This window comes from Nuphar pumila, chromosome 6, assembly GCF_984573655.1.
Source record: "Nuphar pumila chromosome 6, dmNupPumi1.hap1.1, whole genome shotgun sequence".
NCBI classification, from domain to species: domain Eukaryota; kingdom Viridiplantae; phylum Streptophyta; class Magnoliopsida; order Nymphaeales; family Nymphaeaceae; genus Nuphar; species Nuphar pumila.
The window spans coordinates 106,714,290-106,729,426 of record NC_143254.1 but is presented as its reverse complement, the minus strand read 5'-3'; the positions used below and the strand labels follow the sequence as shown (position 1 = coordinate 106,729,426).

At 38.0% G+C, this 15,137-nt stretch overlaps 1 protein-coding gene across 2 annotated transcripts; it reads right to left on the bottom strand.

Moving 5' to 3' along the window:
• Positions 1-3,210: 3,210 nt before the first annotated feature.
• On the bottom strand, positions 3,211-7,625 carry LOC149835570 (ribosomal RNA-processing protein). Of its 2 annotated transcripts, none has more exons than XM_090010579.1 (5): positions 7,434-7,625; positions 6,158-6,263; positions 4,997-5,126; positions 3,739-3,939; positions 3,211-3,610 (listed from the first exon to the last, which is right to left on the bottom strand). In XM_090010579.1, the coding sequence occupies exons 1-5, from the start codon at positions 7,562-7,564 to the stop codon at positions 3,315-3,317; spliced, it is 864 nt and encodes a 287-aa protein (XP_089866705.1). In that variant the 5' UTR covers positions 7,565-7,625; the 3' UTR covers positions 3,211-3,314. The 2 variants fall into 2 exon arrangements, with proteins under 2 accessions (XP_089866705.1, XP_089866706.1); XM_090010580.1 differs by having other exon boundaries at positions 3,211-3,607.
• Between the last annotated feature and the right edge of the window lie 7,512 nt (positions 7,626-15,137).

Here is a 15,137-nt window from a genome sequence, read left to right as displayed (position 1 = left end):
TCACGTTTGGAAGGAAGAAAAACTCTCATAGAATTTTTTTTTTGCTTATGAGAAGTTTTGAAATGAGCCCTAAAACAAAAGATTTTTTTTTTTAAATCTTTCATTTTTTCAACAAAATCTCTGCAATAAAAAGAATTTAAAATAAAGAAATTAATTTTTATAAGGAAATATAAACGAAAATTATTTACAAATAAAAACCACATGGTTTTTTATGATAAATAGCCAATAAAAACCTAAATATCATGTTTAAAACACAATATTTATGCTTTGAAGAAAAACTTGCGAGAAATTATCGTTTTTAACTTTGGGTAGTTTCTCGCGATATTTTCATAAATTTCGTGATATTTGTCACTCGGCTCAGTGATGTTTTATCAGCAAACTTATGGCTTGGCTGAGCTCATGTCATGAGCTGTTTGTCTTGTTTCACAGCCCTACCTTAATTAAGGACATCAAGATATATATTGTCTGACCTGGTTTTCAACTTGGCTATGTATCTGTTTCTATGCACGTCCTGAGGGGGGGCGTTGTTAGGTGCCTAACAGAGACACATAAAAACAATGAACAAACCCATTGAGTGCGGTTCATTTTAAACCATTCCGATGCCGTTCATCCGAAATAAGAACGACAAAAAAATGAGTGGGGCCCATCTAAGTGATACGTATCCCATTTTGTACAGGTTTTGGATGCCGTTCATCTTGAGATCAACGGCATCCAGAGGCACTCTGACAGAATACTGTCAGAGCACACTCTGACCTCAAATAATGACCTCTAATTAAGGGTCATTATTTTGAAGTAACTGTAAAGTGGAAATCTTATTTTGAATTCGTTTCTTAGATGTCTCATTATAGCTACTGAAAGCAAAATATACCTGACATTTTAAGGGAGTCAAGGGGTCGAATATGAGTAGATCCCAACCTTTATCGGATCCAATAAGATCCAGGTTTGATAATAAAGGAGGTTCGATCATGAATTTGGGTTGGACCCATAGGGTCCCAGTAGATACAGAGCTGTGTATGGTTCATGAATCCTATTCTGATGTGAGCTTTAATTAAGATCCACAAAATTTCAAAGTGAAAAGCATGAAAACATTTATTTGCCAGGTATAAACCAGGTCTGGTTTATTTTATTCTTATAGAAACCAGGTATAGGTTTGGACCCGAAACCAGCACCTCAGAGTCGGACGCAGGACTGGACCCATAGATGTCCGGTGAAGCTCCGATCCATTGTCATCCCAGCCTGACATTGTGAATGGTGGATGGTAAGACTTGGAGGATTGAGCATCCTCTCTTTTTTATTTTTGCTACTTAAATATCTAGTGGATGAAAACGGTAGAATCTCTAATCCAAATCCATGCAGTGACATCATTTTAAATCTATTCAATTCGAAGAGGGGACATCCACAGTATGACCTTTGCTGTATAGACCCGACCTAGCTGATCTGAGTGTTTTCTTATATACTTTTATGGAGAAAAAATATATTCTAGATCCTTCCTAAATTGTGGGTCAGCTTTGGACTCCACCTGACATAACTGAAACCAGAACTCCAACCTGACCGCATGTTATTTGGAGGAGGATTTGGTTTGACCCTGATGGGTTGGATACCTGACCCGTTGGCAGCCAGCCCTCAACTGGCGTAAAGGTTTTGATAGGGCTTATCTTAGGTACCAAAGGGCAAAGGTTGATCCTATGGATATGAAATCCAAGGCTTGATGATGCAACTTAAAAACCGTTTTCATTGAACTGGTATGCTGATATGGTGGTGATCACCAAGAAATACATAGAGGAATTGGTAGGCCTTGGGCAGTTGATCCACACAACCATCTTAACAACTTCAGGGACCAACTGGGGCTTCGCTTGTTTGGTAGGAGCAGCTAGTGCACTTCACCTTGTGGGTACATTGCAGGTTCAAAACCCAATGGCAAAGTTGTATAATTGGTAAGGATCTGCCTAACCCCAGCTTGCCTTTCAAAAAAAAAAAAAAGTTCAGGTGTTTTTGCTAAATGATGAACCTATAGATTCCTTTCGATTGCTTATTTACTAAGATACTTACATTCCATTAATAAATAGAAAATTTTCATTTAACCATAAGATTCTAGTGCAATTTGAGCTGTTGATCAACTTGATCTTTAGAGTTTCTAGAAGTCCGTTGAACAACCCAGCGGGGGCTCCGCTTGTCTTGTAGGAGCAGCTAGTGCACGTCACCTTGTGTGGGGACGTTGCAAGTTCAAATCCCAATGGTATCTTTGTATAACTGGTAAGGGTCAGGCTCACAGTGACAAAAGTTAAAAACGGCAAAATCTCAGGAGTCAAAAACTCGAGATTTTGAAAATTTTCATAAATCTTGCATTTTTTCCAGCAAAATCTCCACAATAAAAAATAAATTTTATAAGAAAATATAAATAAAACACATTTAAAAATAAAAATCTCAGGGGTTTTCACGATAAATATCTAAAACCATAAATATCTAAAACCATAAATATCATGATATTTGTCACGGTTTAAAAATCTTGCGAGAAATTGCTGTTTTAAACTTTCAGGCAATTTCTCACAATATTATTGCGAGATTTTTTATAAATCTCGCAATATTTGTTACAGAGGTCAGGCTAACCCCAGCTTGTCTTTCAAAAAAAAAAACACGTCTTGCACCTGACACAGGACAACAGTGGTTTAAAACCCACAATGGGGGCATCCTTTGTTGCAAGGTTGAAGCGGAGTGTATGGAAAGATCACCCCTGATTTTGTAAACTGTTACTTTAAAATTAAATGAACTGGTAGGGGTCGACATAAACCCAGCTTGACTATAAAAAAAAAAAAAGGTTGAAGATGAGTGTACTCCTGAGTGGGTAGAGGAGACACTGTTTTACCAGCCGAGGGCCGGACAATATGCAGCCTGTGATGGGAGTTTTTTTAAGCTCACATTACCAACGGGGGCTCAGAGTGGTTGGTAGGAGCTGTCAGTGCACGTCCCCTTGTGGTGGAACGTTGCAGGTTCAAACCCCAGTGCTAACCCCAGTTGCCTTTCAAAAAAAAAACACAAGATTAACAAAAACATGAAATATATTTTAAAACTAGTAAAGACGCAGAACTGGTTAGGGCCTACCAATTCTGATATACAGACGCAGCGGCACGAGGCATTTTACGGGGTTAGGCAGGTAGGTTAATAGCTAACTTTACCACAACGAGTAGTATCAAATATCAATGCAAGTAAGAGTTGAACACAAAAAATGCAATACTTCTTTCAAAATAAGGCCATTACCTTCACATGTTATTAACCAAGAAAAAAAGGGAAAAAGCAAATGTTACCATTGATCACAGCTAGTCTCTGCCTTTTTTCCCTTTCCGTTTCATTGAATCATTGGCCGTGCCTTTCAATTTTCCTCTCTGTTTTCTTGAACCCTTGGTCTTGCCTTTCTTTTTCCCTCTGAGTCTCCATGAACCCTTCCCCTGGTTCTTCATGCGTTTTTTCACCACACCCAGTGGATTCTTCTTGATAGAGATCGCATGCCTTTCTGCTTCAGGATTCCGCAAGCCAGAGCCTCCTTGCTCTATCGCATGCAACTTATCAGTCCCCAAATTTATGGTCGTATCACCATTACCACATATGGTACCTGCTGTTTGCAACAAAAACACAATAATTAGAAATACCACACAGCTTTTCTAATAATGATTTCTGATGACAATGTTACTTATTACTAAAACAAGAGCAAAATCTTCAAATTAGATCAAAGCTTGTTCCTGCCTTGCTTTTGCACACGCTGTTCTCTTGAATTATTGCCCGACTTCATACGATCCTTAATCACCTTCAACACTCGCTTCTTGACAGGGATTGTGTGCTTTTCTGATTCGTGATCCCATATCTGAACATCTCTATCCTCTCCTCCACACAGCTCACTAGTCGTCACAGTAATGGTTATGTCGCCATTATCATACACAGCAGTACCTATTGCACAAGGAGGAGAATTATTGACCAAATTGGTACATCCCTTTCCAGGACACCAAAAAACTTGAGTGAAAATCCCATATAACCGAAGTCGGGCTACAAGATACAAAGTCCAAAAAGTTTTATTTATGTTTTTCTCTTATTCATGATGCTTAGATCACATCATTTGAATGGAAAGTGGAAACTGTGTGTGTGTGTGGGAGATAATATTTGCTACTCTCGTGGGTAAAAGAACCCCTTAACGAAATTCTTTATTTATTTAATTTTTTTACACAACTGACCCTCCAGATGTGATCTACATGGTTGGTTTAGTAGAAACTGGCCATTGTATCTTGTTTCTCAGATGTGTATGTCAGATTTCCCAGGGGTTGAAAAATCAATGGCCCACAATGTACAGAATTTTCAACCCTCACAAAATCATATTTTTACATTGAAATTTTTTGATCTAAGGGTCAATTTCTATTATTTTGAACATGTTGAATACATCCACAGGGTCAGATTTGATTAAAATAGCCTCTCTCTATGAGTTCCAACTATGGGGTTCTTTACCCACGAGGATAACAAATATTTTCCCTATATATATTGTGTATATGTTTAATACAGTCGATTTTACCTACAATCTAGTTGAAATCACACAATGCAAGTCGTTTTGACTCAAACTAACCTTGTAGATATGTTCAGCATGGTTGATTTAGTAGGAATAGATCCTTGGATCATGTTTTTTCGAAAAAAACACCATTTTGAGTCTAGAAAAATCAGTACATTTACAACCGTCAATTTTTGCATCAGCGGAAAAACCTCTAAATAGATTGGATTCCATCGTCTCAAGAACTGGTTGCTACTAAAAACAGCACGCAGATCACATACATAGGGCCACTTTGACTTAATTTTTTTTTAAATACAGTGTTTGATAAATTGTTTGTACATACAATCCATTGTAGCAAACTTTAACCCATATTATATATATATATATATATATATATATATATATAAATATGTGTGTGTGTGTGTGTGTGTGTGTGTGTGTGTGGCAATTTATGGTTCAGATCAAACATACCAGAAACTGCTGGAGTCTGAATGCCTTCATTGTCCTCTTTAAGCTCATTGTAGGACCCACCTGAAACAGTGTTTGGGTTTCTCCCAACAAGTGCAGATCCACCATAAGCTAATTCTATTTCCAGCTTCCTCTGTGGTAGATTAGTAAAATCAGATAGAGCCAGTGTGCATATTTAGTCAGAGAGAAAGTCATATGGACTAGAATAGCCACAGGGACTCAAATCAGTTCCAAGATGATGTCCCTGCGATTTGAATGATTAGAATAGCTCCACTCAACTCTCAGCTGGGTCTACCATTTTATAGCTTTCATTTTATCCATGCAAGGAATGGGCCACATAAACATGGTATGAATCATGGTGATGACCAAATAACAGCGAGTCATCTTTGAATTAACATGCATTATACTCCAGAGTTTGTGGATTAATAAAACTCACTAAATAAATACTGAAAGAGGCCAAAGCCCATTGCATATCATGCTTAACAGAACACAACACAGAGCTTATTCTGAACTTCCTTACAAAGTCAGATAAAAGCTAACAAGATTTATAAAATCAGATAGAGCCAACCGTCTTAACCACTTCAGGGTATCTCGATTCTAACCCCCTTTCTCCTCCCTCCCCCCTCTCTCTTTCCCTTAAAAGAAAAGGAAAGGAGGGCAGGGGAGGGGAAACCCCCTTTCCCTCTCTGTACCTTTCTAAATCTCGTAAAAGGATAACCCCGCCCTTTCTCCCTTCACTATCTCCTCCTCCTTTCACTTCTCCCTTGACATTCCAATGTTAACCAGATGCATTAATATGGGAATATACTTCATATGCTATGTCACATAAACACGGGCACACGTGTGAACAGTACAATATGATTTTTTTAAAAAGGGCAAATACAGCTATAAATGAGGGGGTGTTTTCACCTCTCTCTCAATCTCTCTCTCTTGAAACAAAAGATGTGAGGCTTTGGAACCCCCTTCCTGCTCCTCTACCCCTATCTCTTAAAAAAAAGGGAGAGGTATGTCACTTGAGCTCACTAAAGAAGAAGAAGGATCCCCCCTCCTTTCTTCCTTCTTTCTTTCTACCTTGACATACCCATGTTACATAGTGTTGTATGCCAACCAAATGTAGTTGAATATAGGAATTACACTTTGTGAAGCAAACAAAAAAGATCAAACCTTTTTACGTTGCTCAATTCGCCATTTTCTTGCCTTTTCTTCTAGTTGCTGCTGGGCTTCTTTTCGCCTTTTCTTCTTTCGCTTGTGAAAGCCAGTGATAAAATCTCTATCAAATTCAAGATCTTCTTTAGCATGCATAAAAACCACTAAGAAATGAAGTAATCAAGAATCTTATATTCACTTAAAAAGGAAAAGATGCCAATAACCATTCCCACCAACACACACAAAAAAATGGAAGTGAATAAATTAGGGAAAATTCAAATTGGTCATCCTGAAAAAGAAAATTATGGCTCTTCTCCAATGTAAAAAAAAAGGGAAGAATAGCAAGCATTTGGAACCATAAGCATTCAAAGTCTACTGTATCAAACGCGTTTAACATAATCTAGCAAAAACAGGAGTTGCTATTGGGATAGTCTGATACGGGTACGTATCATACAACATGAGTTTATATAGTACGGAATCTACAATCCGACCTGTATCCTACGAGTCGACATTGCTGAGAACGTAAAGTTCCCAGTAGCAAGAAGAGTGACGTCCAACCATTTTTTTTCTGTTTCTTTCTTGGGGGAGGGGAGAGGGTTTAATGTAAAAATGGTTGTTTTGACCTTATTTTCACACCCAAACCTCTAAAATCCTTTTCCCTCGACAATTTTTGGATTGAACCACTATAAAAATTTAGGGATTTGCATAAAGCAAGCCCTCAAAGATGCTATTTTGAGAGATTCATCTTTCTTGGCCCCTATGCTGGATGATCCCTAAAAGCAAATTTTATGAGAGAATTGCCTTCATCTGACACTTGGGGTGATCTAGCGTTGAAATCTGCGACGCAAGAGGTCCAATATACAGTATTTTAAAGGCTTTTCCAATATACAGAAAACTATCAATCAAAGCTTGATATTGGCAGCAAATCATTCATATATCAAGCAATAGAATCACAGATGTTCCTTCTCTAACTTGCTTAAGCAATCGAAATCAAACGAAAATACCGCGAGTAAAACAGAAGTAACAATAGTGTAGGGTTTTGGAGAGAGAGAGAGAGAGAGAGAGAGAGAGAGAGAGAGAGAGAGAGAGAGAGAGAGAGAGAGAGAGAGAGAGAGAGAGAGAGAGACGAAAACTATCCCATTTCAGCGAATCAAAACAAAACTCTGCACACGAAAAGCTCAAAAAGTAAAAAAAAAAAGAGATAAAACGACGATGAAGGCAACGAAACCATATAACCGAAGAAGAGGGAGAGAGCCAAGGGAAGAGATAGTGAGTTGGGGAATAAAGAACGCACCGAAGGTTCTTTTCGTCGAAGCCGACAGTGAGCGACTTGTTCCTGAGAGGCTTCTTCTTGATGCGGCCCACGCTAACACTAGAGGCGTCGGGGATCCGACCCCCCACTTCTCCTTCATCATCCCACTCCATCCCAAGTTAGGGTTTTTGTTGGTGTTGGGTTTCTCTCTGCGACCGATTTTGTGGGAAAGCTGCAAAGGCCAAGAAGATGAGGGGGGGCCTGTAAATGTGCAAACGGATCGGACTTGGGGTGGTTCTTTCTGGATCCGACCTAAATCCAAAATATAAACAGTAGATCCGAACCTTAACCCGAATCAGATCCGAGGAGGTAATGTTGAATCTTAATCCGACATACTCGTGGTAACACTGGATCTGGAAAAAAGAACAAAAACACGTTATTTACATGTAAAAAACAAAATGCAATTAGGTCCGATTTCGATTCGGATCAATTTGACATCTGACATAAAATGTTGGTTGGCATCCTACTCGAATAGAAAACTAATCCGATTGAACAGATCCAAATCGGATCGGAGTGTATCTCAGAATCTTACTTAAAGGATTCATATCCAGAAAAAGCATGTTTGACTCAGATCGGATATCTGAAACTAGGGGTGGCAATCGGGTCGGGTTGGTGGGTTGGCATACCCCTAACACGAACCTGACCCGTTTAATAAACGGGTTAGGCGGGTCAACCCATTTATTAAATGGGTTAGTGTAAGCCCAACCCGAACCCGCCTAAGAGGAGGGTTTGCGGGTCGTGTCAGGTTTTGCCACCCCTATCTAAAACCAACTTGTGATGTGATTGAGGGGTGAAAATGGGTTGGATTCAGTCGGAGAGATTCAATCTGAATCCAGACAGGTATTCTAAGATATGATGATATGAATATTAAAGTAACCTCCAAACCAAAAGTATGTTCGGATCAGATTGGGACTTATATAATTAGAGTCTTAGACTTTTTTGGATTTGGGTTTGAATTCTTATCGGGTACTTTCTGCAGGATCTACATTTTGATCTGAATCAAATTGAATCCGTTTGTGTTTTACATACAAACCCTGGATTTTGATTTTCTTCTTTTTTTCCCTGATCAAGCATTATCATTTCCAAGGCTTTAATTGGGAATTGGGAGTTAGTAGTTGGAGGGATCTGGTCATTTGTCAAATGAGACTTGTTTTCATCTGACAATCCTGATCGTTGGAGAGAGCGGCAAGATCATACCACGTGGCGGCCTTTTTTTATTTGCCACCCACTTGAGGCAACGGTGTTATGGTATTTAAAAAATAAAAATAAATAAAAAGAAAGAACATAGGAAAAAGGAAAGCCAGGTTACTTTTTTCCTCTCTTTTTTTCGACAAAAAACCCCTACCGGTTATACAACCATACCATTTGAGGTTCGAACTTGCAATGTCCCAACACAAGGTAACGTGCTCTTACTGCTCCTGCCAGACAAGCAGAGCCCCCCCCCCCCCCCCCTGATTTTTTACTCTGTCTTCCTCCCATCGCCATTGCTCCCCTCCCCTCCCATCGCCATTGCTACCCTCATCAACCCAGCCCAATTTGTTTTTTGTTGGATATGGGTAAATGATCTAATGTGGCCATATGAGCTCAAAAATATAATCCAAGAAGCCACATGAACGGTGAGCTCCTAACTCAGAAAACACGAATGTATGCATTAATATATATATTAAAATATATTAAATTTTAGATGTAAAAAACTACACCAAGCAACGTCCTTGGGCATATGCTCATAGTGAGTTATAGTACGAGCGATCCTCCGTGACACAGGCCGTTTACGAGAAAACCTTTCCCTCTTCTTTTTCTTATTTTCCTCCCTCTCAAATCCCAACATTGGTATCAGGGGTTACAGATGTACGCAGAGACTTTACACCGATCGAGCGAGGGTCCAAATTTTTTTGTTCATATCTTTGCAAAGCAGGTTATATGTTCCCCTCCGAATAGGGCCGATACTGAGATCTCATGTTCCTTAATGGCACACAAGATGACATACCTTTTTCATCGATAGCATGATGAGAAGAAAAGCTACTAAAGTTGCCTTAATGGCACTGGTTGAAATGTTTGTGCATCATTGCTTTCTTCCATGATGCTTAACGACAGCAAAAATGAAAAGAAGACACGAGAATGTTTTGTAACACAAGGTAAGCACGAGAAGGAAACAATGTGTTGTAAAACAGAGTAAAAAACAAGGCGGAAAACTCGACTGGAGACGAAGGCAAAGTTTGAGTTGATAATGAGAACTACTGTTACAACAGATGGTGCAGGAGTTTAATGAATAGAAAACATCACCACTTTAAATAGTTAACATCTAACTTTCTGGATGGAGGACTTTTTTGTCCGCTTCTCGAACTGTCGTTTGACAACTTTTGAATGAAGGATATTTTTGTCATTTCCTCGAACCGTCGTTTCAGGGCATGAAAAGCAAGGGTGATTAGGTCTTTACAACAACATGATGCAAAGTTATGTCAACTTACACGGGAATACGAGACCCATGTACATGAATTCAGTGAATCATCCGGGGCGAACATACACCACCCTCTCCATAGTCATTGAAATCTGTTACCGGTATCTCAGTCACCGAAAAACTGTGATCGACGAAGCCGTAATGGGATTTCAGGGTACAAAAAAAACAACAATATTCAAGATATTTGCTGAGAACCCCTCGCCGAAATCTCAAAAATCATTGTCGAAGGTGTTGTTTGAGTAAAGTAGCGAGGCAGAGGTCTTTAGTACCAAATATGGAAAAAAGAAAATATACATCGCTTGTACCTTTTGGCCGACAGAATTCATTGTAGGTTGAGTCAATTGGTGCCTCAAAACCCTTTTTAGATAACCGTTAGAGGAGAGAGGTGTAACAAGGAATCCACCGTCGGTTTTCAATGAGTCGAGGGAGGATAAATCGAACCCCCCAACTATCGAAGCCAAACTAAAACCTCCCCCCCCCCCCCCCCCTCACCGGTAAGCCCTAGAGAACTGCAGATTGTGTTCGGTAGTGCAATCCGAGGGATTACATGACAGTGTTGCCGGAGTGAGTTAGTTGCTAAGAGGAAGTGGACTGCCGACTTTTGGCTATTTCGGCAGACCGAAAACCCCTAGTGCCAGGAGGAAAAAAGGAAAAAAACATTTTTGTAGGATAGATGACTAGGCCGATAGTGTTGCCGAAGAGAGGCAGCCGCTGGAGAAAAGCTTGATCCCAACGGAGCTGCTGGAGGGGGGTGGCGAATACCCGGCCTCGAAGGGCATGCTCGCCAGACTGCAATGCCCTACGGTGTCGCCAGAGAGGAAACCTCTCTCGGGCGGCCATGAAAGGCAAGGACATTGATGGTGGTGGTGATTGGGTGACGATCAGGTGAGGGACAGCAACGTAGGGAGGAAACTCCTCCACCGAACAATGACTGACCTTTGCTGATGGAGTCAGGGGTGGCTGGGGAGGTGGCAGTACTCCGTTGCTTTGCCTTGACCTCTGACCCGTTGAACATTCATGCCAGAAGATTGGTGACTGCAGAAGAAATCTGTATAAAAAAAAATGTGGAACACATTAGGGTTTCGAGAAGGGTCAGCTCCGCTCTTTCCCTTTTTTATATTTACTTTTTCATTTTTTATTACTATTCATTTACTTAAGTTAATTTAGTTTTATACACCTACACTTTACTAAACATTTCACTTGTGCCCTCTGTTTTTAAAACAGCGGTTCTGTTTCTGAAAAAATTCAAAAACATGACTGTTCTCTGGAAAATACCTAAGACAAGTTTGAAATTTCTATTTTTTTTCTAGAAAATCACTTTAACTTTCTAAAATTATATAACTCAAAAAGTTCAAAAATACAGTTTTAGGGTTTCCTCTACAGGTGGCAAAATCTGACACGACCCGCCAACCCGCTTCTTAGCCGGGTTCGGGTTTGACTTAAACGGGTTCGTGTCATAAACGGGTCGACCCACCTAACCTGTTTATTAAAGGGGTCGGGTTCGTGTTAGGGGTATGCCAACCCGCCAACCCGATTGACCGTTTAATAAACGGGTTAGGCGGGCGGGTCAACCTGTTTACCCGAACCCGACCTGCCAACCCACGCCCACCAACCCGTTTACTCGTACCCAACCCGTTTACCCGAACCCAACCCGTTTACCCGATCCGACCCATTTATTAAACGGGTTAACCGTGTCGTGTGGGGTTACCCGTTTAATAAACGGGTCGGGTTCGTGTTTGCCACAACCGACCCGTTTAATAAATGGGTCGGGTTCGTGTTGAGGTATGCTGACCTGCCAACCCGCCGACACAACCCGCCAACCCGACCCGATTGCCACCGCTAGTTTCCTCTAACCTTTTCATTTTTGCAAAAAATGGTTTTATTTGCTGAAAACCTCCCAATGCCATATCTTGGTTAAGACAAGTTTGAATCTATTATTTGAATCTTGAATTGTTTAATGAGTTTAATATCCGATTAAGGTAATCTACGTGGGTCTAAATTTTGATATTCAATTTTATTTGATGACTCCATAACTCATAGTTTGTTTTATTGATCCAATTATAAAATGGATTGAGTCTCCACCCTAATAAGGGAGTGTTTGATGTCCCATATAGACCCATATTGGCTATATGAAGATCCAAAATGCTTTATGGGCCTACATATTGTTTATAATACACTTGTGTTTGGTCTCTGTTTTGATCTTATTAATGTGTGAATCTAGTTTGATTTACTTTTGTGATGAATCCATGAATTTGCATTTAAGCTTATGGTACAATTTAGATCTAGTCATGATCCAGTTTGAGACTTTACATAAAAAAAGGTAAGTTTAGACCTAGATTAGCATGATGAGATCCATAATTTGTTTATATTGGCATAAATTGATGTATATGTGTGTGTTTTGTATGATACTTGTTTTTGAAACCTTGACGGTATGAGTCAATATTTGATCAAGTTTTATAGTGGTTTTGGATTAGTATCAAGCAAGATATTTGGACCTAATAATATGTTTTTGGTATGTATCTAGTTTTGATTTTGTTTTGATGATGAATCAAGTTGGATTTCATCATATTATATTGGATCAGATGCTTGTATCAATAAAAGCTGACATGAGAGCAGGTTGGATCAAGTTGGGGCATGTAGTATTTTAATAAACATGGTTGGATCCAATAAAATGTATGTTGGATATGGTTTAACCTATATAGGTCTGAATAGATCTAGTTGAATGAGTTTAGATCCAAGCAATACCGTTGGATTCAATTGAACCTATTGGAGCTACATGATACAAATGAGTTGGATCCATATTGGCATAATGAAAAGAATAATTTTTTTCTGGGTATGCTTTATGAATAGCTCTTGTTTTATTATATATGGATCTATTGTGGTTCCAAATTAGTATAATGACATTCAAGTTTATTTATCTTGGTTATGTGGAACTATATATGATTTGATGCATGCATTTTTAGATAGTTCCTTATTGGACAAATCCAGAGATGAATCTAAAAAAAATATAATGTTAAATATGTTGTATGGATTCATTTAAAAATGAAACATATGGATTTGGCCTATGTGATCTATGGTTTTACTTAATCTTGTAAGTATATTCATTTTTACTATGGATCATGTTGGGTTTGATGATAATATCTCAAGTAAGTTTTGAATATAGGTATAGATTTTTTGGGTGAATCTGGTAATGAATCTAAATTTATAAGTTGATATGCATGTGGTTTGATGGTTTATTATCATAGTTGATAAGATTAAAGTTTTAGAAAATCAATGAGCTTATCATGATTGACATATCCAAAAGAAAATGAGACATAAAATGATAACTTCACCGATTATGGATCTGGGGCATATCCAAATTGAATATGGTTATGTAGACTTATGCTTTACTTTAAATGCATATTGCTTTTAGTTTGTGACATTTTAATGCACATATTACTTAATTGCAATGCATTATAAGAGTGAGAGCTGAATTATTATTTACACATGCATGCAAATATTTATTTGCATATGATAATAAATAATTATCATAAATCATTTTTCTTATGGGTTGTTTGTATGAATGTATGAAGGGTTATTTTCATATTTTAGAAGCTTGATGAATGAAATACAACATGATGATATTCATATTTTTAGTCATTATATTCATAACTATTTGGATCTAGATATAAACGTTGATCTAAACAATCAGGTGGTGGTTAACCTGATGAGAATTTAAACATATTGCATGTGTTGATGATACACATGAATAGTGAGATTATTGTCTATGGGGAAATTTTGAATAATGAGAGTATTTGTAATGTTTGACAAATTATAATTTATTATGAATTTATGAGTTGATAAAAATTTATAGTACGCCACTAATGTGCACGTGAACATAATGATGTTTGACAGTATGATCATAAAAGAATAATAAGAACCTCTTGACTAACTAAGAAAGTGAGACCCACAATATATGTATTTGTTTGAATATGATATTGCACATTAAGAGTTATAATTTAAATTATGACATGATGATAAACCTATATAACTATATAAAATAAGTGTATGAAATAATGTTGATATGGCTAAATTTGTATTATATGTTAAAATAATCATTGTTTATATAATGATGAGAAAATCACATGACTATGTAAAAAATAACCCATAGCATATATGAAAAATATCATACTTAAAAATGAAGAAAAATAACCCATAATATATGCAAAAACCTCATACTTGAATATGAATGATGAAAAGGTCCACATGGCTGTGTGAAAAATAACTCATAACATGCGTGAAAAACTTGTATTTAAAAATAGATGATGAAAAACCCACATGACTATATGAAAAAATAACCCTTAACATGTGAAAAAAATATCATACTTAAATATTGATACGACCCAAGGAATTGTGCAAGTTTATTTAGTGCATGTTTATCATGAAGTGTTATATATGATACAGGGTGCACCAATTATGATATAATATTATTGTTCTACTCATATGGCCAAGTGAACGATGTTGAATCTGAGTAAGGGATCTAATGCAACCCTATGAACTCAAAAATGAAGTCCAATGAGTCACACAAATGGTGGGCTTATAACTCATGGGAAACACAAAAGTATGCATTGAAAATGTATTAAAATATATTAAATTTAAGATATAAATGGCTACACCAAGAAAGGTTAAATATCATCCTTGTGCATACACTTAGAGTGAATTGTAGTACGATCAATCTCCCTTGACGCAGGCTATTTATGAGAAAACCTCTCCTATTCTTTTTCTTGTTTTCCTCCCTCTTTGCGCACACGCTCGATCTCAAATCTCAACATCCCTCGACTGGTTGGGTCTCTCTCTCTCAGCCTAAATCTATGCAACACAATGGGCAAGGGATGTTCCAAGGAGGCCATTTCTACCCATGGGGTCAGCCATCGGCTTCCCAATCCCTCTCCTTGCTACCCCATGGTTGCCAGTTTAGGTTCTATCTCATGGTTTCAATTTTGATGTTGAGTGGATGATCACTTAGAGAATGAAAGAGGATCATATGATGGGTTTTAGTTTTTTTTTTGGTGATTGGGGGTGAAATTTGTTATCAAGTGTTTCAATGAAGTACATATTTGAGAAAATTCTTGGTTTAGCATCTTGAACATGTATCCCCTTCATATTTTTTGTATTGAATTTGCAAAAGTGTCTTATGAGATGTATACAATTATTATTTTTGCATTCTTTTGAAAAAAATCATGATTACA